Source organism: Salminus brasiliensis, chromosome 10 (genome assembly GCF_030463535.1).
Source record: "Salminus brasiliensis chromosome 10, fSalBra1.hap2, whole genome shotgun sequence".
Classification (NCBI taxonomy): Eukaryota; Metazoa; Chordata; class Actinopteri; order Characiformes; family Bryconidae; genus Salminus; species Salminus brasiliensis.
The window spans coordinates 11,154,887-11,179,774 of NC_132887.1; the positions used below are offsets into that span (position 1 = coordinate 11,154,887).

General features: G+C 39.9%; 3 protein-coding genes across 4 annotated transcripts in view; all 3 read right to left on the minus strand.

Annotated features, from left to right (window-relative positions):
- Positions 1 to 1,075: 1,075 nt before the first annotated feature.
- On the minus strand, positions 1,076 to 8,340 carry LOC140564102 (peptidase M20 domain-containing protein 2-like). Its single transcript, XM_072689208.1, has 7 exons — positions 7,872 to 8,340; positions 5,914 to 6,062; positions 4,687 to 4,829; positions 4,369 to 4,523; positions 4,126 to 4,252; positions 3,922 to 4,029; positions 1,076 to 2,405 (listed from the first exon to the last, which is right to left on the minus strand). Exons 1-7 carry the CDS (start codon positions 8,274 to 8,276, stop codon positions 2,269 to 2,271), a joined length of 1,224 nt encoding a protein of 407 aa, XP_072545309.1. The 5' UTR covers positions 8,277 to 8,340; the 3' UTR covers positions 1,076 to 2,268.
- A 934-nt stretch (positions 8,341 to 9,274) lies between these two features.
- fam98b (family with sequence similarity 98 member B) lies at positions 9,275 to 14,504 on the minus strand. 2 transcript variants are annotated; one of them, XM_072689211.1, is made up of 8 exons: positions 14,357 to 14,504; positions 14,034 to 14,182; positions 12,837 to 12,965; positions 12,566 to 12,744; positions 12,266 to 12,346; positions 11,384 to 11,500; positions 11,031 to 11,198; positions 9,275 to 10,416 (listed from the first exon to the last, which is right to left on the minus strand). In XM_072689211.1, the coding sequence occupies exons 1-8, from the start codon at positions 14,392 to 14,394 to the stop codon at positions 10,129 to 10,131; spliced, it is 1,149 nt and encodes a 382-aa protein (XP_072545312.1). In that variant the 5' UTR covers positions 14,395 to 14,504; the 3' UTR covers positions 9,275 to 10,128. The 2 variants fall into 2 exon arrangements, with proteins under 2 accessions (XP_072545312.1, XP_072545311.1); XM_072689210.1 differs by having other exon boundaries at positions 12,837 to 12,983.
- A 2,630-nt stretch (positions 14,505 to 17,134) lies between these two features.
- The window catches only part of spred1 (sprouty related EVH1 domain containing 1), a 38,534-nt gene continuing 30,780 nt past the window's right edge, over positions 17,135 to 24,888 (minus strand). Inside the window, exons 5-6 of the mRNA XM_072689209.1 lie at positions 22,393 to 22,548; positions 17,135 to 21,268 (exon numbers count right to left, since the gene is read on the minus strand). Of these exons, the coding sequence (XP_072545310.1) occupies positions 20,615 to 21,268; positions 22,393 to 22,548 (810 nt within the window). The 3' untranslated portion in view covers positions 17,135 to 20,614. The remainder of the gene's footprint in view (positions 21,269 to 22,392; positions 22,549 to 24,888) is intronic.

Sequence of the window (24,888 nt, forward strand, 5' to 3'; positions counted from 1 at the left end):
CCCTTTGTGAGGATTCAATGAATATTCACTCTGGAATGAGACTCTGACAAATGGAAATAAAAAGGTACCGTCCGCCTTCTTCATGCTTTGTCTTGAACAGTTTGTACTTTTTAAAAATGTATTTTGCTTCTTGTATTTTACAATGGTCTTGGAGCTGAGATATGTAAGTTTTACAGTACCTGTGGGCCCTATATGGTCTTTAGGAGCTGCTGCTGTGGCAGAAAGAACTACTCATTAAAGGTGCCCTAGAATGGAAAACTGTCTAACCTTTGCATAGTTGAATAATGTGAGTTGGGTACATGAAAGTGACATACCTCAAACACTGCTGTCTCGTCACTGAAAAGTAAATCAAGCATCACCAAAACAGGGCTGTAAAACGGGCCAATACCAATTTTATTTTATTTGCATACGTCCAGCCCACTAGCAAAAGCCTTTATATCTCTACTCAAAGCTGCAATGTGGTAAAATGGAATGGGATATAGTTGATGCTTGTAACACTGAAAATCAGCACATCAGTGCTAGACTAGTTATTGGACAACAGGTTTCAAACCAGGCCTCGTGACCACAGCTTTACCTGTGCCACAGTCTCCAGAAGGGAAGCTCAAAAGCAGCATGCGATAAAGCAAAAGACGGGAAGCAGGTGGGGCTTCGTGCTAGGCTAAATCCCAAGCCAAACGGATTTGACCATACTTTCTTTTCAACGTCCACGTTCTTGAAAACAAACTAGACTATCACAAGGTAATTCACAACTTAAAAGTGCTGTGTAGGGTAGTGAGCAGGTGCAATGCTAAAAGGTAACTCTACTGACTGGCTACAATCTCTACAGCAAGCTAACTGCACAGTTCTGGTTAAAGTGTCACAGTGCTAAAACACACAGCAATGCTATGCTATAATATGCTATGCCACAGGGCGTCACGACACAGTGATGTAGCTAAAACAGGTCAGTAAACCAGAATCAAAAGTGACCCACACTATATTAACAAAAGAATTAGGACACACTGAATTCAGGTGTTTCACTCATTGCCAAAGGTGTATAAAGTCAAGCACCTAGCCATGCAGTTTGCCTTTGCACACTTTAGTGAAACAATGGGTGGTTTTAAAGAGTTTACTGAATTCCTGTGTGGTACTTTAATCTGAAGCCACAATCGCAACAGGTCAGTTGATTAGAGAGCTTAGAGCGGGGTCGTCAAGTGCTGAAGCACATGAAAGTGCATAAAAGTGGCCAACACTCTGCTGCTGCTCGACTGCAGAGTTCCAAACCTGCTGTTAGAGCTACAAAGGGGGGCCAACTCCATATTAATGACTATGGATTTAAAATGGGATGTCATAAAAGCTCCTGAAGGTGTAATGTAATGGTGTCCCAGGATTTTTGTCCCTATAGTGTACTTACTATTTATATATCTAAAAAAAAACACTTAAAATCCTCAATAAATGCATTCTATGGCACCTTTAAATTGTCTATCTCATGACAAATGTTTCATCACTTTCTCTGGTTCATGTGTTTTTAAGGAAAAACTTTCTAGACTCACATGACAAACACCAACATGACATCACCAATCTTATATTAAAAAAGGCCTGGATGTCATGCATTGGCTATGTGCCCTGCTAATGCCAGCATCTGTCTACTATTAATCAAATCCATGAGTATGCAAAATGCACTTCAGAACCACTATTGGAAAGTGACTGGACATTTAGAAACCTAGAAAAGTGTGCCTGTGTTTGTAGAGTTGCACAAGACTGCATAGTTTTTTTGGCATTTACCCAGTAATCTGTCCTGTGACTGTACTTTTTGACTGTACCAGTATTATATATACAGTGTAAAGCCAGATCATTTAAATGTGTAATTTATTGGGATACATGGCATGCCAATTTGGAGACATGATACTATTAAAATAATAATTAATCAATAAAGCTTCTGGATAAGTAATAAAATATTTTAGAATGCATGAATAACCATTATAGAGTATATTCTTCCATTAAACTTGCATGTATCTTTGAAGAATATGTATTTATCTTCTAAAAAAATCTATTTATCTATCAACTGATATAAAAATACAATCAATTTGAGAAAAATGACAGATATCTTAATCTATTAAGACACTATCTATTAAGACATCTTAATCTATTAAGGCAAGATTAAGACACAGGACTACATAAAACGACAAATCACAGTAATTTCTGCCTCTGCATGAAACAAGAACAAGGATCATAGCAGGACAAGCTGTGTCTGTTCAAAGATAATCTGTTTACCGAGTGAGAGCCTCAGTTTTACTCTTGTGTTTGTTTGGCCACTATGAACTCTTCATTGACCTGCTTGAGCAGGGCTGGGTCCAGAAGCACGTCAGCAGCCGTCATGGCTAGAGCTTTGGCTGTCCGCAGTGTGTATTCCTGTGCTTTCTCTGAGCCTGTAACAGGATACAACAGTGTGGGTTGCTCAACAAGTCAAGAAGAAATCATTTTTGCATTGAATGAGGTGTGTTTTTGTATTTGAATATATACGAAATAAACATCTATATGTGAAAATGAGACATTAAATGAAAACGAATTATGTACACATTGATAAGAAATGTATAATTGTCTGGACAAGGATGCAAAAATGTGAGCTGAGGTATCAAGTAGTCTGGCATGATTTTATGTTTGCTGCTTCTAAATGTGAAAAAATTGTGCATCTTGTTATTTGTGTATCTAGTAATTTTGTGAACATCAGTCCAGCAAAGTGTGAAGTGAGGTAGCCGGTCATGGTGAGGTGGTTTAATCAACAATTTGTACACTTCAGATCAAGACACCATTTCAAGTTAGAACAGGTGTGTCTCTACATGTGAAATGTCTGCAAATCAGTGTTTGGATATTTTGTTTGAAAATGTTGCCCTCTTACAAGGAAATAAACTGCTGAAGCAAAGTTAATGCCTCCTAGAATTAGTATTCACAAATAAATGTTACAAAAGAAACTTGCTGTGTGATATTTAGCTGTATTTTTTTATTTGTAAAATTCAGAGTCTCTGAGAGAATCAGACTTTCATTATTTTGAATAATGACAGAAATGCACTCAATGCAAATGCCAATGCCTGGGCCTGCTGTACTTAACATGCATTCTAATGTTATTATGGTGGTCAAAACACATCATACTGGTGGGGGGGGGGGGGGTGGGGCTGCGTTATGAAATGCGCTGTGTCACATTTTTGAACACAACTATGTGTGCGTAGCTTAAAGTGTCTATGTTCATGTCCTTGTGTGAAGTATGTTGTGGGCCTTGCGCAGCACTATGGGCACAGCAGATTACATGTGTGATTCCTATTGTTTCTCATCATAAAAAAAAACTACTAGTAGCCAGCTTTCCTATAGAATAAAGACATCACTTAAGCATTAGCTGGATTGTACACACATTTAATTATGGTGCCTACAAATCTGAAATCTGAAAATCTAAATGTTTGACCAATAAAAGCATCGCCACTAACAAATCTGCACTCCACTTAGTCACCCTCTTGCTTTTACAGTACAATGCTTTCCACTGGTCTGGTTCTGTCAGCATAATGACGTGTGTGTAGCTAATGTTTAGGACTGAAAATCTAAAAACCTGAATATGACAATCTGAATTCAGCACAACACTGTTTCAGGGACAGATTTGTGCACTTTACAGATACTTACATTTATGAATATATTTTGTGTCTTAGCGACGATATGCAAGTTGTGTAGTCAGGGGCACTGCCAGGGTTTTTGGGCCCCATGAAAAGATATTAGACTGGCCCCTCAACACTTCTGCCAAAATACTCAGTTATTACATTTTTAGGGCCACTGTCATTCAGCAGCCCTTAGAATTGTCTTAAGTTTCCCTCCTCATACGATGCCCCTGTGTGTAGTTATGAGAGTGAGGATTTGACATGCAGACCCATATTTTCAATTGGGAGTTGTATTATGGCTTACCTGCAGCTTCTGCATACTCAGGTGTGTGGTTCAGTGCTTCAGTGCCAATGTAAAAGAAAGGATGTATACCAGGGACAACAAAGGACACATTGCCAAAGTCTGTAGAGCCTATAAAAATAAAATTCTCAATTAAAAGGCACAAACTTTTTGCCTTGTCTAATCACATTTAACATGATTTCAACATAAATAAGATTTTTTTTTTACCAGAGAAATTGCTGGAATCATCATTAAACTGTATGCCTACAGATCTGCCATTCTCTTCATAGAGTTTTTCCAAGGTGAGATTTTGTAGGATATTGGAATAGGCCCGGTTGGCAAATATTATTTCCACCTACAATCACATCACGACTGAGTATTTAAAAAAAGGAAACCAAACAAACAAGCAAAGCACCTTCATTTTAATATTAATAGTCACAATAATATTACAGGCTATTTTAGCCCACTTACTTGACAGCCGGTTGCCAAGGCAGCGGAGTTAAAGCACGCCTCAACTTTAGCTCTGAGGTCAGAAAGGTCTTTGAGCAGCGGAGTGCGTATATAATACCACATCTCGGTGTAGTCTGGAATAATGTTAGGCTTTGTTCCACCGTGCGTAATAATGCCTGCCAAAGATAATGTGGTGACAATGCACAGACACCACAGGTCATATAAGTAGGTCAACATCATCTGGGTGATCAGCGTTAAAGTTATCTATTTTAATTACTATATTACTTAAGCAGGAATAACATTCCAAAGCAGATTCAACTTCATGTGTGTTTCTCTTACCGTGTAGTCTGCAGTCTGGCTTCAGCTGCTGTCTCAGCACGGACAAGTTGCTGTAAGCAAGCACAGCAGCGTCCAGCGCATTCACACCCTCCCACGGATAAGCAGCAGCATGAGAGGCTTTCCCATGGTACTTTACAGTGCAGCTGAAAAATATGTTTGATGATACAGTATAAACATGCGAAACTGGTTAAGAAAAGATTTGGTTCTATTAAGAAACACAAAGCTCAAAGGAGCACTTGAATGCTTCGGTGATTCTTTGCCTGGTTAAAGAGCTCTCTTCATATTGGTGGAAAATCTATTGTAGAAGTAGATGTGGCACCTTGATGCAGATGGGTTCCACTTTTGTGTCCTTTTCCCAGCACTATATAGAACCTTATTAGCTTGTAGTGTAGGTCCTCATAGTAGGAGGAGATGGTAGAGTAAAGCACAACCTGTACATTATACTACCACTGTCATATGAATGCTGCACATCTCTGGAATAGGTCCAGTAATGATTTCATTTTTGTGGCCAAAAGAATAATTATTAATTAATTATTTAAAATGGCCATTTCCAACCTTGCTTTATCTCTTAGAATTAAAAAGGTTGTTTTTGTTACTGTGCCTTTAAGACTGGTGCTATATGTAAATAATCTCTGCTGCAAGAAGTTGGGCTGAAACACCCCTTATAACTTTAGTGTGAACTTTAGTTTAGTCTGTAGCCTAAATTGCTGTATGGGTTATCTGTGATCATTCACTATTCCTGCTCATTCACTGTTTCTTCCGAAATCAATGGTACTGAAACAAGTGTCCTGCTTTCTACTAAATTTGAATCTTTGCTGTGAGGATTCGACTGCATTCTGTGACAAGCATCCCATAAGTGAGGTAAGGATGTTGGATAATCACCACCCCACTTCATCCCCAACTCGTCTCAAAAGTACTGGATGGAGCATCATCAATCCTATTCTATTGGCAGTGTTTCTCTACAGGGACTAGACAAACTGTGTGTGAGCATTTGCACATCTGTGTCAGCAATGGGTGCAACTAAAAGTAGCTGAATGTATTCATTAGGAAGGGTGTCCACAAACATTTGGACATACAGTTTATATCACAAAAACAACAGAAGTATGCTGTTTTAAACATCTGGAAAATGTAATTAGTGTAATTAATGTATATTGATATAAGATTTTATTTCAGGCAATTCTATGCTCCTCTTTTAACATTCCCAGTGAATGATGTAAAAATGCTTACTCTGTGATGGAAATGCAGGGACTGAAGGATTTGTCTTCCTGGGAAGGATGAGCCATGAACACAACATCCATGTCAGCAAAAGCTCCACCCTGGATCAGGTCTATCTTGCCTCCTCCATCTTCTTCAGCAGGGGTCCCCAGCACTGTTATCTGATAAGCATGTTGATCTACACTTAGCTCCGTTTTTTAAATAAAAAGAGACAAATCAGTTAATTTCTAAATTGCCTTCTAGAGGAGGACGGCCTTTTCCTTTCTTAGACAACATTTCCCACACTAATGGTCTGAGGACTACATTTTGCCACAAAGCTGAAAAGGATCTGTGCTGCTGAGAGGAGATGTAGTCTTAGGTAAGCTGAGGTTGGATCTCCTTGCTTTAAATATTATTGTAAAGGCAAATTATGTGAAGACATAATGTGGCATTACTGTGCGTGTCAAAGTCCATAGCGACAGCATGTTGACTCGACATAACTACTGCGGCATTAGCAGCACTCCCACAACGTTATCATTGCAGCTGCCAGCATCGTATCGCTTCTGCGCTGTTAGCAACACTACTGCTGGTCTCCCCAGGCATCGCTTCTGCGACTATAGCATTGCTTGCTTCCAGACCTCACAAATGTCCTGAACCCTTTACATCTAAAAACTGATAAACATGTGGTCTACAGGTTAAGGTTCTGAGAGCAAGGCTTGAGTTCTTTACCAGGCAGGGTCACATGAAATGGTACATGACACACAACTTTTTTTAAAATAAAAAGCGGATATTTTAGATATATTTTAGAGAACATATATTCAAGCAGATGTAAACATGCTGTCACTCTCTGAGCTGTACTAAAAGACAGTATACCAAAACATACTAAATGATGTATACTTTCCAGATCTCAGACACCTATACACCTGAAAGAATCTAAAGAGTTGGCATTCAAAACAGTGAATCAAAATTCACCCAGATACTGATCGCTGTCATATACAACCATTTGTGGAAAATGCTGCCGTCTGGGTGCAGAACTAGACATTCTATCGGTGTTCGGTGGGAGAGGGAGAGCTATGTGGCTGGCGGTGAAATGACCAATCTATATAGTATATAATAATAAAGAAACTAAATAATAACACATTAGAATAAATATGTAAATAAAACATAAGACCTTAGAAGCAAGTGTTATACTGACCCTAAAAATATTTTACTCCAAAATAAAGTACATTTTATTAAAACAAATATTACATACTGTTAGCTAAATATTCCACTGTTTGTTAATAACTAATGAAACTAAAGCAGTTTTTGGTAAAGACTTTGCACTTTAGGATCCTAATGTTACACACCAATTTTAACCTCATTAAGAAACAGTTTAACACAGGTAGAATATAGACTCAGATTTAACATATGAAATCTCTGACAAATTATGTGATTGCATTTTGCAGTTCCAACAGCGCAAGAACGGGACGGCAATGGATTTCTTATGAAGCTTCATGCAAAATTATAACAAGTAAACGGTTTATCATTTCCAAAAAATTTTCTTAAAAACAGCTATGGCATAGATCATCCTCTTTTACCTATCTTATCTCACTAAAACTTGATGCCTTGAGGTATGAGGCATCAGTATTTCTAAATCCACCGTCTTCATGATGCCATACAGTTGCTGTAGTAGCAGCAACCTTTCCCAGCAATACAGCCCCACAGCACGATGCTGCCACCCCCATGCTTCACAGTAGGCATGGTGTCCAGGCAAGTGGGCCAGCTATCTTTACTGAATTATGGGCCAAAAAATCCAAAAAAATATTGCAAGAAGCAAGTTGAAAATATGATATCATAAATAAACCCTAGAAATAGAGATAATTTCATTTCTTAGGTACCCTGTTGCAATGACTTATTGGACATACATAGTACATATCCTAATGTAACTAAAGCACTGAAGTCTTTTGTCTGAGTTTAAACCCTTGGCCTTAGCTGCAGCTGGCGCTGTTTACCTTTACGGGAACGTCTGTGTGGGTCTCCAGCGCCCCCTTCAGGCCGAGTGCTGCCCCTACACCAACCTCTGCGATGAGATTATGGCCGCACGCGTGACCCAGACCAGGCAGGGCGTCGTATTCGCACAAGAAGCCAACATTTACGGGCCTGAGGTGTTCATGGCCACTGCGACACCATGTCGCCCGGAAAGCGGTCTCTAAAATGAAGTTAGGCTCAACAGTCCAGCCGCCTGCCTCAGAAAAGAAACCGACAAGCAAGTCATGGCTCTGCTTTTCCTTAAAGGCCAGCTCCGGACGGCTCCAGATGCCCTGGCTTAACCCATGCAGCTTCTCTCTGCACTCATCAATACAGACGCAGACGTCCTGCTTCAGTCTCTGTGCTTCAGTCCTACTCGGTGATGCCATGACGAGGACCGGTGCTCCGTGTTTCAGGCAGTCAGACCAGTGTTAGTGTTTTTCTTTTTAGGATTTTACTGCGAGGCTGAGTAAAGCCAACACTCCCCTCTAGTGTACAAGGCCTGAGCGACAGGGTTGACCATTACATCTGTAATCATTTGAAGTGAAGTGATGTGAAATAAACAGCTTTAGAAATGTGTTGTAAAAGGACATGCTAAATACAGCACATTGACAGGAACATTTCAAGACACCATAGCATCCAAACATTTCTATTCATTATTTTTTTGACTTAACACTTTTATCAACATTACAAATAAAAACTCTTGTTGTTTAAAACAGACATGATTAAAACATATTTTTCACAAATACATGTATATATACACACACACACCAATCAGCCACAACATTAACATCACCTGCCTAGTATTGAGTGGGTCCCGCTTGTTCCACCACAACAGATCTGAGCATTCAAAGCATGGACTCCACAAAACCTCTGAAGGCATCCTGTGGTATCCTTTAAGTCATGTAAATTGTGAGGTGAGATCCCCATGAGTGTTAACGAGTCTTGGGTGCCCATGTGCACCCTGTTGCCGGTTCCGTTTTTTTTTTTTTAACCATTTTTGGTAGGTATTAACCACTGCATACTGCGGACTTCCCTAAACACGTCATATTCAAAAACTGACTGTTTACTTGCTGCCGTAGATGAAGATAATCAACACTTTTCATTGATGTTGTGGCTGATCGGTGTAAATGTTGTAACAGCAGTTATTGCCACTACTCTAAAAAATATTTTTTTATGCTGAACCTAGTGGAGTTTTTTTATATAAGATCCTATGAGATAGAATAGAAACACATGACTGCTCACTCAAATCACTAAAACCTCAAATCTTCTTGTACCAAATCTTTTCACACCCAAGCCTGAACATTAACGCCAACATTTTCAGTTCAGTTTAAGATTCAGCCAAAAGGACAAAAAAAAAAAAAAATGAAACTTGATTTTTTTTCTTTCTTTTTTATTGACTTAGTTCACATCATTCTTCACCAACAGCACTCGGTACAGCTTTTCAGAAACTGCACAGATGCTATAACACTTTATATTCCAACCCAGTGTTTCTCATCCCTGGTCCTGGAGGCATCCTGCCCAGCACATTTGAGTGGACTAGTGTGGAGCAGGGAAAGCACCAAAATGTGCAGGGCAGGCTGGGTGCCTCCATGACCAGGGCTGAGAAACACTGTTCTAACCTATGGTCTTTATCTTACACAAAAAACATTTAAGAAGCATGATGACAGTAATAAAAATAAAACTTAAAGAAATAATAAAAAAAGCACCCTTCTAAGTTTAGTGGTGCTAGATTACAGCAGCTTTATTTGGAGCTCATTTAAGGCTGCTGGAAGTTCAGTTCACTGCGGTCAGAGGATCTCATAATGCTTCCAATGGCTTTAAGGAATGCAAAGTCCCTAGATGTCGTACTTTATGTTGATGGTTACTAAATCAAACTAAAATTACAAACAATATTCTGTGTCATCCTCATCACAGGTGTAACCACCCAAACATGTGGCCATGTAGAAGGCTTGACTGTGGTAAGAGCTTGCATTATCACTGCTTCTTGGGGTGTGTACTGCGGGTGATGACCTGTAGGTTAAAATTTACTGGAGTTCTGCATAAGTGACCGTTATGTAAATGTTTTCAATGCCTCTTTCAGTCTCTGAGCTTGTTATAGATAAGGATAAAATAACGGAAAGAAAATGCTGACTGATGGATGAATGCATCCAAATACTGTTTACCACATACATGTCTATATGTAAATGATTTGGTTTGTAAATAAAAGAAAAGAAAAAAATAAATAAAAAAATCGAGGTGTCACCGATAATAGCCTCCTTTTCCCCAGTGATCACGTCCTCCGCCTCCTCTGCCCCAACCACCTTTTGATCCACCACCACCCCCATATCCTCCACCCCCATGTCCACCACTTCCATAACCTCCACCCCTGTGCCCACCACCTCCATATCCTCCTCTTCCTCCTCCTCTGAATCCACCTCCACCTCGTCCTCCTCCATCCTGTCTTTTCTGCCATGGTGGCATCTCAGGGGGAGGAGCTTGAATCTCTGAAGGTCTTCCACCCCGATCAGGGACCCTTCCCATGAGCACCTAGACATTTAAACACAGAGGGAAAAGCTCAGTTTCCTATCCACTGATGGTTGTATTGATAAAAAGTTATTTACAGTTACTGCCGTGCTGGGAATTATTTTTTTATGATCTACGTTCATCAAGCCTGAAGTATCATTTACAGGAAAGGACATCACTGGTGCTGGCAATACTAGTAATATCAGTATCGTGACCACTAACACACTCTCAGCAATGTACACAAGCTGTTTGAGTGTGAGACACTACAACTGTGGAGTAGATCATCATTTACTCACAATCACTCACAATCACTGAAAATGTGAGAAACTGAGATTACTACAAAAGCAGATGATTTTCATGTTCTGCATTCATATAATGAAAATAACGTAGCTGAATTATTGAAAGTAATAAAAACACTGCGTTTTTAATTTAAAAAAAAATCTTTAAGGTAAAATTTTAGCACAACATCAATTCATTATGATTAAACATTGTTCAACAGCCCTAATTCACAAAACTTATATTAATAATTAATTAGGATTGCAAGCATGATCAGCATAATTCACATGTAAATCCTTATTCAGACAAGGGCACTCTGCTTATTACAAAATGTTGTAAAGTTACATGCAAGCTCCACTCACTTTGTTTACAGCACAGGCAGTCTTCTCTCTGCTAGCGCCACTGCTCGTCTTTACCACGTTGCAGATATCTTCTCGTGCTGCCAGCAGATGAGCAAGGCTCAATGATGACTTTAGTGTCAGCGAGTGTCTCTTTGGCTGATAGGCCTTGGCCATCATGTCAGTTTTTGCCTGATGAAAATGAAAGAGAAATAGTCTACTTTCTTCATATCAGCGTAAAACATATACAGCATTTCCCTCAACCCTTAATAATGAATCAATTCACCAATGAATTTTTAAACAGCCTGAAACTGCAGATCAAGTTCACAGAGACATGAAACCGAATAATCATAAGAAGCTGAAGCTTCAGAACCTACCTTGGCTCTGTCAGACCAGCTGAAAGACTGCACAGTGACATCCAGGCGTTTGATCAACATGCGCCGGCGACACTCGTAGTCTGCAGAAAGAAGCCGGTTTATTTTCTCCAGCTGCCTCTGTGGATTCCAACAAGTCACTGATCAGAAACAGCAAATAATGCCTTACATAACACTCATACATTATACGTCCAAATGTTTGTGGACACTCCTTCAGCTACTTCCAGTTGCACCCATCGCTGACACAGATGAGCAAATCACTCTCTCACACACACACACTCTCTCACACACACACACTCTAAGTCCCTAGATTCATGAGCAGATGATCATGAACCTATTGGCACCATGCCTTATGCCAGTGGAACTGAATGATTGTGGAACTGAATGATTGTGGAACTGAATGATTGTGGAACTGAATGATTGTGTTCCATCCAACACTTTTGGGATGAGTTGGGGAGGAAGTGGGTTTGCGATCATCCAACAAAAACGACTTCAGAAACACTCTTGTCGCTGAATGCAATCAAAACCTTACTGTAATGCTCTAGAATCTAGTAAAAAGTCTTCCCTGGACAGTAGAGGCAGTAAAAAAAAAAAAAAAACCTTTTTTTAATACCCTTGATAAAAGAACAGACAATAAATGAGCATGTATCCCAATACTTGTCCATATCATGCATGTTGGAAAAAACTTGCCCAGGGATTGAATTAAGAAAAGCAAATAGGAAGTTATTTCAGATTTTCTGACTGAGATGTATAAACAGCTCATGTACTCAATAGCAATGGTTAGCTCATTCAATTTTTGCAGTTTGTTTTTTTTAAGCTGTAACATACAGATTCACAGTCCTCATGGGCAAACAATTCTGCTGAGATACCAAATTACCAGCTTACCCATTGCTCACTGTTAAGAGGGTGCTTCAGTACTGATTTTCCAACATGCTTCTCAGGTAGTTTCTTGAACAAAGCATTTACCTACAGCAATAAAGTAAGGCAAAAATGTCAATGTAAACAATAAACTGGATTAATACAGAATAAGGAAAAAACTGTCAGCCAGCCAAACTATTAAAACAGAGGATGTTCTCACTTAAACCTTAAAAACAGAAAGCTCCCATTTCAGCTCTCTAAACTGTTTCTATTCACTTAAGAAGCATCTGAAAAAATGTGACAGTGATGATAGTGTGGTGCACTAACCTGGTTTTCTATTGAAGAAAACAAGTCTGGAATCTGTTGCTGGTCTGGTTCTGACAGTTTTAGCGTTTTGCAAATCGCTTGTAGATCTTGCAATGGTGTGATCTGTTTCTCAGTTTTTGTGTTGGTCCCAGTCTTGCTGGCCACAATCTGTGCAGACTGAAGTTCCGAGACCAGAAACACTGCAAATATAACACAAACACTGCTTAGCAATGGTTCAGAGATTTTACAATTAGCTGATAGTGTCATGAATCCCACTAGTCATGAAACTTACACACAATTTTCTGATGGTCCTTTTTGTTCTTCACTTCTCTGTCCAGTAATCCTGAAACAAGTCCTTTATATGGACAGGCCAGCTCTTTGAGCAGCTTGCCGAAGTGATGCATCTCTGCCTCAGCCTCCTCTGTCAAAACATTCACATCTGCTCACAGATAGAACAAGGGATCAGTCTAACTGATCATTTATACGTTCAAATATGTTTATACTTTAATTAATTCTATATATTATATGAAGCAGTCTACATGTTCAAATCACCTATGTTCATATGGAGGTTCTTCACCTTTTCTGCATGAATAGCCTCCACTCTTCCGAGATTGCTTTACACTAAGCGTTGGAACGTTGTGATTGAGAACAAGTGTTACTGGGGGTTAGTAACTGATTAAATGATTAGATTTGGATTACAAACCACATCATAACTCATCCCACATGCATTGGAACTGGATGGAGTTGCATCACTCTAAAGAACGCAATTCCACTGCTCCACAGCCCAATGTTGGGTAGCTATATACCCCTCTAGACAACACTCCGCATTGGGCATGGTGACATTAGGCTCATGTGAGATTGCTCCAGAGTGGTGCACTCTTTTCTATGTTTTTTCTTTTTTAAGTTTTGTATGCACTAATAGGATGGTTCGTTGGTTGGAGACCCCCATTGTTTTTATTTTTTTTGGAAGAATATTAAGAATTTGATCATCCTCAATGACCTCAGACATTGGAGATTTTTTGGACGATATTTTTGTTTTTTTAAACGTTCTGCTAATCAAGACACTTTAGCTGTTGGGCAAACTGAAAAAGTGCATTCAGGCCACAGGAGTATGGACTACAGGGCTCTTTTTCCCCTGGGGTCGTGAATGCGTTGACCTGTTTATGTAACTTTACTCTACTGTCTATATATGCTCCTTTTTATGTGTCTGTAACATTGAAACAAATGTTCAAGAATTGTTTTTTTCTTCATTTGAACCTTTTTTTTTTTTTTTTTTTAACACCATCCATTAGGACTGGGAGTTTCTTTTTTAGTAGCCTCTATTTCTAGCCAAGTCTTGCTGTAGAAAATCACCCAGCAGCATCTTATATTCACTAATAATTAAGATCTAGAAGAGTCTACATACGTTTGGACATACAGCGTTAGTGTATCACTGGCTTGTGTTTTTTTGGGGTGCTATGACACAGGACTACAAACTAGTGGAGATTACCTGATGTTTCTGACTCCTGACTCTCCAGATCACAATGCTGGCTCAGTTCAGCTGCCAGCCACCTGCACAGCCCTACATACTCACGAGAGGGAAATCCGTCTTCACACGCTGTTAAAAGGGCTTTCTCGTTATCTAGGGGCCCGGTGTATCTGTAAAACATGGGAACAAACTAAATACCAGCAGTATTTAATAAGAACCATAGAGATAAACAGACCTCAACGTGGTGAGGGCTTTCACTATGCACAGCAACGCTCCTACAGGCTCCGCTGTCTAACGGGCTCGATAGCAGCCAGACATTAAAAAATATGAGCGGCCTTGCTTACCCGACTTGATCCAAGCCATCAAGTATATCACTCTCCATCGCGTACCGTTAAAATAAAACAATAAACTCATGCGAACATGAAGCGAGCTGTGAAAATTAGCATTAGCTAAACAGCTAGCTCACACAGCGAGCCGGTACGCAGAAACAGATCCGTGTTGCTACACGAAACTCTTCTCTTTAGTTCCTACCACAGTTCGTTCCTGTGGAGTCACGCTTCTACGGAGCCCCAAATTAGCTATATATATATATGTCTGAAAATATAGTGTCTGAAACTGGAAGTAAATAGATGACTTAATGCCTTGCTGTCCACCCTGTCCCAGAAAGCAGTGTAGTGCTGAAAGTCTCTGTAACTGAATAACAACCTTGTAAATGTATGGGCAGCTCACCCCTAGCTTAATATGATCTCACCAAATAGGCAGCATTTATTGCGTTTCAGACACAGACAATATTCAGAAATTTAATAAACAGTTCCCTCAGTTTAGAGGAGTTTTTTTAAGTGTCTTAGTATTATTTTACAACCTTGAAACTTTAGCGGCTCTGTACGATGTTGCCACTAATCAAATTTGTTTAAATCACAAAAATACTCCTCTCCTTTGTAAAAACTGCTATGCAAACACTGGCTGACACTGGGATATATGGCATGTGTCTGATACAGTGGTGTAAAGCACACCTCCACTGAACTCTGGAGCAGTGGAAACGTGTTCTGTGGAGTGACGAATCACACCTCTTGGTTTGGTATTTTGACGGACGAGTCTGGGTTTGCCGAATGCCAGATGATTACCTGCCTGACAGCATTGTGGCAACTGTAAAGTTTGGTTGAGGGGGGATAATGCTATGGGGTTGCGAGCCAGGCCTTTTCATCCAACATCAGTGTCTGACCTCACAAATTATATTCTGGATGAATAAGCAAAACATCCCACACAGGCTAAAGTCATGTAGAAAGTCTTCCCAGAGAGTCTATTTGCAGATTACACCGTGCAAAACATCCACAATAAGGACACTAAGGAATGATGACTTGATTCCAAAGGTTCCTTGTAAAAGCAAGGTTAGATCATTATTTCACTATCTGGGCCCTGTCAGGTCATATGGGGCCCAATTTTTCAAAAGGTTCTTCGTGTTATGACTAAGCGAGGATAGTGTTCTGTATGATGCTTGCTCAATCGTTTAAGAATTAATTTGTGCCAACACTTAAAAAAAAACGTACGTACACAACCTCTACTAGGAAACCAAACTAGCATTTTAAAGATTATGGAATTTATATTTTTTTGTACAATTTGTATTTATGTTTGTAACTATTTAGCGTATGGATGCATTATAAACTGTTTGCCAGAAGGTATTTAGACATTTAATGTTTCAAGAATTCTGTGAACAAGAAAAGAAAAAAATATATATACTTATTACAACATAATTCCTGTTATACAGCTTTACCATTTTATAATTTTCAATAGCTTTAATCATTTTTCTAATAAAAAGTCAAAAATATTTTTCCCCTAGTGAGTATGTGCAAAACTAACACATTAGACTAATATTATACTTTTGTATGCAACTAAAATGTATGCAACTCAACGTTGTAAACATTGATTCCAACATTTTGAAAGTGATACTGACAATGTTCATCTTAAATCTGCAAGATAATCTGGGTTGTATACCTGATCTACTTTCAGATTTATAAGCTGCCCAAATTGTACAACATTTATATTATAAAACATTTGCTTTAAGATATAAACAAAGCCATTCAGAGTGTTTGGATGTAAAATGTGCAGTTAACAGCAGTGGTGATGGGATCCAGACTTTAATGTAGCCAAAAGCTACATCACACAAAGCTATCGTATGAAACGTAATGTAAAGGCCTGGGGCCAGATTCACAGAAACTTTCCTAAGAAAAAACATAAAGAATCTTATTATGTTCATAAGAATAAGTTACATAGAAGATACATAGAAGTCTTAGACTATTTGAACGGTCTTTTATGCTGCATTTTACAGCTCATCATTAACAGTGAAATTTTCCAATATCCAAGCAAAATGAAGGGGAGAGTAAAATGAAGGAAAACAGAATCAAACCAAGCATTTAAACATTTTCAGTAAACAACCAGAAGTTAATTTTAGTAGAAACTAACAGAAATTTAAAAACAATCTCTCATTCCTGTTAATTTAGGCATTAATTATAGTAATTCAACTATGTAAACTGATCCTTTGAGGCGTACATATTGTAAACTCTTAGTCTAAGAAAATAACTTTTTACAATACTATTTGTTCTTAGAATGTTTCTTATGTGAGTAGATAAGAAAATCAGAAAAATGTTAAATGGTCATTCTTTTTTAAAAATAATCTTAGCTATTAAGCATGAAGTTAAGGGAAGAGGGGAGAAAAAAAAGAAAGAAAAAAAAAAAAAACAATCTAAGAAGAATTTTACTTGATGTCCAAAACACTGCTTTACAATAGTTTTGTGGATTTTTATCTTCATTCAGAACATTATAAGACAAAAATAACCATGAAGCAAAATTCCATGATCTCAGGTTTCCATCGCCACCACTGTAAATGTCTCTAAAATGAATAATATTTCCATCAAATCACTCTGAATGACTTTTGTTTACATCTGAGTAATAGAAAGTTAGAAAACTCAATGGAACTGTCCTTAATGAAATGGGTTGTATATAACATTCACATCTTAAAAGGATGGAAGAATTTTTTTTTTCCTTAATCACTCACCGCCCAGCAGTTACCCAGGCCACCCTTCACATTCTCATTCACACACAAGCAGTCTACATTAAAACTCACCTTTTATTATGGTAATGTTATTTTATATGTCAAATTACAAGTGTATGATGTAACATAAAAACAGTTACAAACATTTGTATGCATATTTACATTATATATTTATGAAACGTAACAAGCTACATCTGTATAAAGAAAATACAACTATGACATGAGTTACTGAACTATAAATATTACATCATATACTTGGTATTTTCAAACCATGATACAAATACCTAGACGTGTATAAACCAATACAACCATAGCAAGAGCTGTTAAGTTTCGGATGGAAATTATGATGGACGTGAGGCACTTTTTCGAGGTTGTCAGTGGGTGAAGCGAATGGCACTAAAACTTAGAGATGCAGATAAAGAAACAGGCAGTGTTCATACTGGAATTATCAGAGTACCATTTATACTGCAATTACCATAACACAAATGTTTTCACAACTTAGAACTAATCACGTGAGCTTTACATCAAGCGCTATGAAAAGGAAAAAAAAGCCTAGCTACATATATCAGTGCACCAAAGCATCGGAGAAATTCCAAAGAAACCACTGAACTGCTGTGAAAGTAGCTGTTTTTAGATCACACTGAAATGACTCATTTACAAACGCAATTCTTCTAAACTAAACAGTAAAGAATGTTCATTTTTTTTATGCATTCCAGAGTTATGCACAATGTCCAAATAATAATAATTATAATAAAACAAACAAACAAACAAAAAAACAGATACACTAGCAGCAAGTGGTTAAAAAACTGAAGACAGATAAATGCTAAGTTAATGGCCAGGTGGAGAGAATGGAAGGTAAGGTAAGAAAGAAAGCAGACAGGTTGCATATTAAATACAGCACATTACATGTGGTTGCCCTGTGCTGGTCAATGCAGAATGAAACTAGGTATTACAGTATTCGTCTAACAACAGAATCGGATGAATGTAGCCTATTCTACAGTTTGCTTCTCAGCCAGCAAGTTTTGTTAAGGTTTAATCAAACCTTGGTTCAGCTTGCAATACAAAATGCAATCCAATGACAATACGGGCAAGATGGAATAAAGGAGTGGACGAACATAAAAATGGGTGTGCTTTAAAAAAAGAAAAAGAAATAAAAGACAGATCAAAGAACACAACTGAGATCAATATTATATATCAAATAACTATAATGGTTTAACAGTCATCCATAGCTGAATTTTATTCCTCTCAATGCAAAATTAGTGATTGTTTCTAGCAGCTTCATATGATAAAACCTTTTAAAAATGGACTGCCACTACTGTACCGCATTAGCTTCCTAGCCTTCTTTTTGCAATACAAAACTAGAGAGAATCTCTATTAAAAGCTCAACCATTTTCATCATGTACTCCCTCTACTTTCAATGTGAAATAATACTAAAAGGTGACCTATGTACATAATGCTGTCAAAATCAAGCTATAGTATATACTGACAGCGGTGATAAATACAACTCTCTCTTAAAAATTTGAATGGGATTATTATTGTTGCTTAAATATAGTGTTATGTATTTACATAGGGTTTTTTTTTTCTTTTCGAGTTTGGTACCAAGATTAACATCTGCTATATTAAAGTGTCACGTCACGGACTTGTATGAAGAGGTCTAAGTGTTTCTCATGGAAATAGTTGCATAGAAAGTAAAGTGAGTGTGTACATGTACGGAGCACAGGGAGATAGGACAGGTCTTTCTGGAACTACTTATACTGGCCTCTTAAATAGGGGGTGCAATATTCCTGCTAACAGGGACAAAAGCTCCATTTGGGTGAACCTTCAAATCTTTATAGTGTAGAAAACATTGAAACTGGACCCACAGTCTAAAAACAAGCAGGGTTGAACACATGTTCAACTGGATTTGTCTTAATGCTTTGCGAATGCTAAAGGCCAATCTTTAACAAACATGCGATTTCTAGCCGAGAGCAAAATCTCTAACCTTTTGAATTACAGTCTCTGACTGACATGATTTATCAATGCCGTGGCAGTTTTGTGTTGGTGAGGGTTGCATGTGGTTTGCGTGGGCTCTTTTTAAACCGTCTGGCATTGAGAAGTTCACGTACACAAGCTCTCCAAACAATGACCGAAAGAAGGAAATAAATACATACATAAAACTACAGGCTGTATGGAATACATGTGTAGATGGAGCTGCAACCAAAGCTTGGAAACTAGTGCTTCTAAGAGGGGCTTTGTAAAAACAATGAACAAATCATATACAGGGTTATCCTACTTAAAACGGAATATAAGTGCCTTATTTACTAATGAAAATGGGACACCCTTTTAGCAATGATCATAGAAATTCCTAAATGTACCATGTCAATTGTCAAAAAAAAAAAAGGGGAAAAAATAAAAAACTTGCTGGTTGAGCACAATTTCAGCTCTAAAACAATTAAGAAGCTGAAAAGAACCCAGTTTCACTCTGAAAAAGGAGACAAAATCAAAAGAGAAACCAACAAAAACAAACAAACAAACAAACAAAAAACAACAACAACAACAACAACAACAAAAAAAAACACTACACAAGCATTCCTGCAATTGGTCTCTCCATCGACTGTAAGATAACAATTGATCTTGACTAGGAAAATGACCTGGGAATAGAGGATTTCATATCACAGCTGTCGTACCACAACCACTCTAAGCTGGAATGCACCTACGTGGTCCAAATAATTTTGCCAATTACAAGAGAAAGGATGCTTTTTTAAACATTAGCACAATTCATAACAAAAGGCTATATGTCACACTAGCATTTCAAAAAAGAAATGACGTTACTGTCTTTTACAAAACAATAAAAGAAAAGCAGGAAAAAACAAACCGCGTACACACCCATCACGGAAAAGAAACTCAATCTGTACCCCTAAAACTTGATCAAAGTGTTTCTTTTTTTTAGTTAAATGTACCATTAGAATCGATGAGGGTTACCTTTCATGGGAGGGAACAAATCTAGTGCACTTTTTTTCTTTTTCTTTTTTTGTCTAATAATTACACGGTCAGCGAATGCTCAAGTCGAAAGAAAAGGCCACTTTTACCCTACTGCAAATTCACAAAAAAGCAAGAAAATATCCCTTTTAGCACACCCATACAGCAGAACCTCTGTATGCACAACCGGCTTTCTTTGTTATAGTTTTGATCTCTGTACAAAAGACAATATTCCTTCACAAAGGTTACACATTATCTGCAATGAGAGTCTGAGACATGGTGACTGTTTTTTTCTATGTTGAGTGATTTTTTTTCCTTTTCTTTTTTTTTTGCATGTTTGTTGAGTGTTTAGTGATCTCTCCAAGTTCATTTTTGTAAACGCCTTTCCTCACTTTATGAGCTCCGTGACGCAGCTCTCGAGAGCCCGAGAAGACCTGAAGGGTGTCGGCTTTCGCTGCTCTCAGCCAAATCAAATCTCCAAAGCCTCCAGCGGCGGGTGGGAGAACACCTCACCTGCCTGAAGGTGAATGAAAAAAACGATGCCGGCGGTTTTTCCATGTGGCCGTGTGGTATCGGTGGGGCGGCGCAGCTCGACTCATCCGGCGGCCTTGTGCTTCCCTCCGCAGCAGTGGCAGGCCTCTCCGCAGTGGTGGCAGGCCCGCAGGGGAGGGTAGCAACACATGCACGGCGCGATGAGGGACAGACCCAGCAGGGCCAGCCAGCGCAAGCAGAATTGCTCTTCGCTGGTGTCGCAAGAGCACGGGTCCGAGAAGTCGCCCTCAGAGTCAGACATGCAGTGGTAGAGCATGCTCTCGGCACAGAGCATGCAGCTGACCTTGTAGATGCACTGCTTTATGGGGTCTGGCGCGTCCTGGCACTGACCCCGCCAGTTATCCTCATGGTTGAACATCTCGCGACAGTAGATGCAGCGCGACCGCTCGCCATCCTCTCTGCGTCTCCGCGACTTCTTGGACTTGAGGAGAGGCGAGGGCTGTTGGGTTTTAATGGAGTCCTTCCCGCCTGGGTGAGTTTCCGGGCCTTCCGGAAACAAGTAATCAGTTTTCTTGTTGTCTAGCTTGGAAAAGGTGGTGGAGAAATCCCCGTCGTCTCGCTCCATGTCCCGCTTCCACCCGACAGGATGACGGTAGTCCTCATAGCCTCGGATTAGAACGTCCTTGCGCGGGTTAATGCGAACCACCTCCTCGTCATCCATGTGAAAGCTTACGTGACGCGTGGTGTTAAAGGAGACCTGCCAGAGTGGACAGCACAGGAAAATAGTCACGACTCTACATTTAATCTGAACTAGCAATAGTCTAGATTACAATTAAATTGACATAGTCTTCCCTTTTTGTCAAGCGATGAGGCATGGCTGATGTCCAAAGTTTACTTATTTAGATTAGTGCTGGAGCTGTGAGGCTAAGGCCCCAAAACGCAATAGAAGCTTACTTAAACATTATGAATACTGCATGCCGATAACTGCGTCAAATTATGACGTCATCTCAAAAAGACTTGTGTATGTGGTCTCTGACACTATATGAAAATGGACAACCCATGGTACATTCCAGGACTAAATAAGCTGTTGTGTCCATTTAAAAGGGGAATTCCACCAAATTATCCAAACTTCTGAACAACTTAATCGGCAAGTCACTCAGAGTGGTCTGATAAATGTGGCATTCACCAGAAATTTACTGAGACAGTACTGCTCTCAGCAGTGTTGACAGGAAGCAGATGTCTCTAAACGATATTGCATGATTATACAAAATAAAAAGTCACTGGATACATTGTTTTATGACAATTTGGTGGTAACATTTTTGGCCTAAACAGATTGCCAACGATTTTACCATCATTAACATTACATGTAGAGATGTAGAATTACATGTAGAATTACTGGTGGTTTTGGATAACAAATAAAATATTTACTATATTGGTGTTGTAGACCCTGGTTTTCATCACCATCGCTGTAAAGAAATCAAACTCAGCAAGTTCTTATACATTGCACCATTTCACATCAGACCACTCCGAAAAGACACTGCTTAAATTTCAACCATTGAATTCTACAAAAATTGTGAGAAACGTGAAACTCCCCTTTAAGCCTGAATTGGTGTTCATACTTTTCACCATTTTAGTCGATAACGGCACATCAAAAAGCACAAGCAAGTGTATCAGTGATTACGTAACCGCACTGTTTGAGCCCTGTGTGTGATTAACACATGCAGTTAGCAAGTCAACTAACTGTTGGGTACAAGTTTCCATTACTTCAGCCTCATAGCTCCAGTGCAAAACCAAATAAGCAATCTTCAACCAAACAGGCCTTGCATGATTGACTTCACCTGAGGTAAGATTACCGGAAATTCGTGTGAGGAATCAACTGACCTGGGGGGGCAGATAGCGGCGGTTGGGGCTGGGGAACTCATCGAAGGGCTGAGCACGCACGTAACAGCCACGGAACGGCTCCGTGGACACCACTCCGCCATGGGGGGAGAAGGGCTCCCTCATGGGTGTGCAGATGGAAGGGGGATCCTGGTTAACCTGACAATGAAAAGGAAGTGATTAGAGCCTCTCAGGTATGAAACACTTCGGCCAGAGAGAGAATCGGACTGAACATCCTCACTAGCCTAAACATGCAAATGCCATTGTGCAGTTTGCTTCCACTAGGTGGAGCCCTGCATTCAGAAACAGCTTAAATGTGGGAATGACTCAAACATCGTCTGTGGAGTACCGAGTTCCTGCCCTTGCATGTGTTCTTGCATGCGTTCCCAGACGCATTTCCACTGGTGCTGATTCACAGTTTTTTTCCAAACACTGAGGCGCTTCCAGTGTGCTAAATGAAGGGATTCAGAGTTTTGCAGCAGCGACAGACGATTTGTGATCTTATTAAGATGGTTTTACTCCTTAAAATATCTTTCAATTACAAAAAAATCCAACGTTTGTGAACAGATTTACAGAAAAGTGTGATGTACTGTCCATCCATCTATTTTCAGATTGATTTGGGGGGACAGAACAAAAAAATACCCCACAAAAGCTTGAGAAACTCAAGATACTAACAGAAATGTTACTAAGAAGACGTAAACACAGCAAAGGCAAAACTGAGGGCAACAGGGAGGGAGCCTGCCATGAGTCTGGGCAGCAGAGCACTGTAGTTAGGCCTGACCAGCTCCACCACAACACAGAGAAGAAGGAAGTTTCCAAAAAACACAAGGAAGTGGGGAAATATCACAAGGCTCGAAAATTGATATCTAAATTACAGCATGCACATCCCTGCAGTCACATGAGCATGTCGCTCTAAGGGAATGCTGCATACTTCCCCCCCGCTCCTTTTCTTTCACACACACACACACACACACACACACACACACACATATATACACACACCCCCACCACCACCCACGTCCAGGTTTTTCTCCTCTCTGCATGTGGAGGAGGCTGCTGGCACTGGTTAGTCAGTGCCGTGTGTAAAGTAGCCCACGCCAGTGTTTTAACGCACAGCGGAAATCTGGTTTGCTCCCAGCTGCTGCTACAGTAATTACTGTCCTGTGGTTGCTAAGAGATGCTTCCTTTGACTTCTTTTTTTCTTCCTTCTCCCCCTCTCCCTCTCTTTTTCTTCTTTTCTCTCTCTCTCTCTCTCTCTCTCTCTCTCTCTCTCTCTCTCTCTCTCTCTCTCCTTTTTTCACAGTGTCTTTCTTTCTTTTGACACACAAGCACATGCTCTCACATATACATACATGCAGACAGCATGAACCAGAGTGCAAAAAAAAAAAATAAATAAAAACTTTAGGAAAAAGGGGGGGGGGGTGAAGAGCAAGATGGAGAGGAGAAAATGGTGCGTGCATGCATGTATGCGAGTGTGCGAGAGAGCAAGCGAGCAAGCAAGCAGGGAGAGAAAGCACGGCCAATGGGTCTGCTGGGGGAATGTCATAAACCAGCTCCAGCTGGAGAAACGCAGTCCAGAACTTAAAAAGCCAGATGACAGCTGTGTGTGTGTGCGCACGCATGTAGGTGTGTGTATGTGTGCATGTGTGTGTGGTGGGAGGAAGGGAGGAGAGTTCGGCAGTTGAAATGGGAACCAGACTTGGAGCTCCTTTTAAAGCCCTCAGTGCAGAGTGGCCTGAGCCCCAGCATATGCAGGGGCAAATCTGGTTGTGATCTGCCCACAGAGGTCTGTGGGAGATAAGCACTGAGGGCTGGCAGGATACCAGCAGGAGGAAAGCTCACTCGCTTGCTTGCTCACTCACCCTCTCTCTCTCTCTCTCTCTCGCTTTCTTTTTCTCCCTCTCTCTGGTTCCAAAACCTCTCAGGCAAACACGGCCTGCACTCTCAAAAGGCCTCCCTATTCACGGCATGGCATGTGTGCACAGGTCTGCTTATCAAATACAAACTTGGGCGTAATATCTGCTTTCCTTACAGGCCCACTTTCTCAGAACTTCCAACACTTTCAGGGTGTTGCACTGAAGCGCAAACACACATAAAACACACACCTTTTAATATACTCGCTCATTTCAGGATCAAACTAATTGAAGTTAACCCACCATAACCAAAAGAGCAAGAAGTACCCCCCCCACCACCACTCCAGCACCCCCACCCTCTGGGATTACTGCTCCCCACAAGATGATTTGCCTGTACACAACTTCCTCGCTAAGGGGAGGGAGGGGAGAGACGGCAAACAAATTCTTGGCTCCAAGTAATATGGCTGCAATCACACCAGGAAAGCATACTCAACTCCCAGCAGCCAAATCTTCAGGCATTTCCATCTATTCAAAACAAGGGAGCAATTCATCTTATCTGTGCTCTCTTTATTCCGAGAGAGCAGACCCAGTTTTGCAATTATTTCTCCTTAAACAGCGACCGCATAGTCCAGATCCGCCTTGGCAA

Excerpts from the sequence above, each read along its gene's own strand:
- LOC140564102 (XM_072689208.1), bottom strand. The coding sequence starts at position 8,276 with ATGGCATCACCGAGTAGGACTGAAGCACAGAGACTGAAGCAGGACGTC. Across the intron at positions 6,063-7,871 it reads ACACAGACGTTCCCGTAAAG|ATAACAGTGCTGGGGACCCC; the intron begins GTAAACAGCGCC and ends CATGCTTATCAG. Across the intron at positions 2,406-3,921 it reads TGAGTATGCAGAAGCTGCAG|GCTCAGAGAAAGCACAGGAA; the intron begins GTAAGCCATAAT and ends ATCCTGTTACAG.
- fam98b (XM_072689210.1), bottom strand. The coding sequence starts at position 14,394 with ATGGAGAGTGATATACTTGATGGCTTGGATCAAGTCGG. Across the intron at positions 12,745-12,836 it reads GGACCATCAGAAAATTGTGT|TGTTTCTGGTCTCGGAACTT; the intron begins GTAAGTTTCATG and ends TTATATTTGCAG. Across the intron at positions 11,501-12,265 it reads CTCTTAACAGTGAGCAATGG|AGGCAGCTGGAGAAAATAAA; the intron begins GTAAGCTGGTAA and ends TGGAATCCACAG.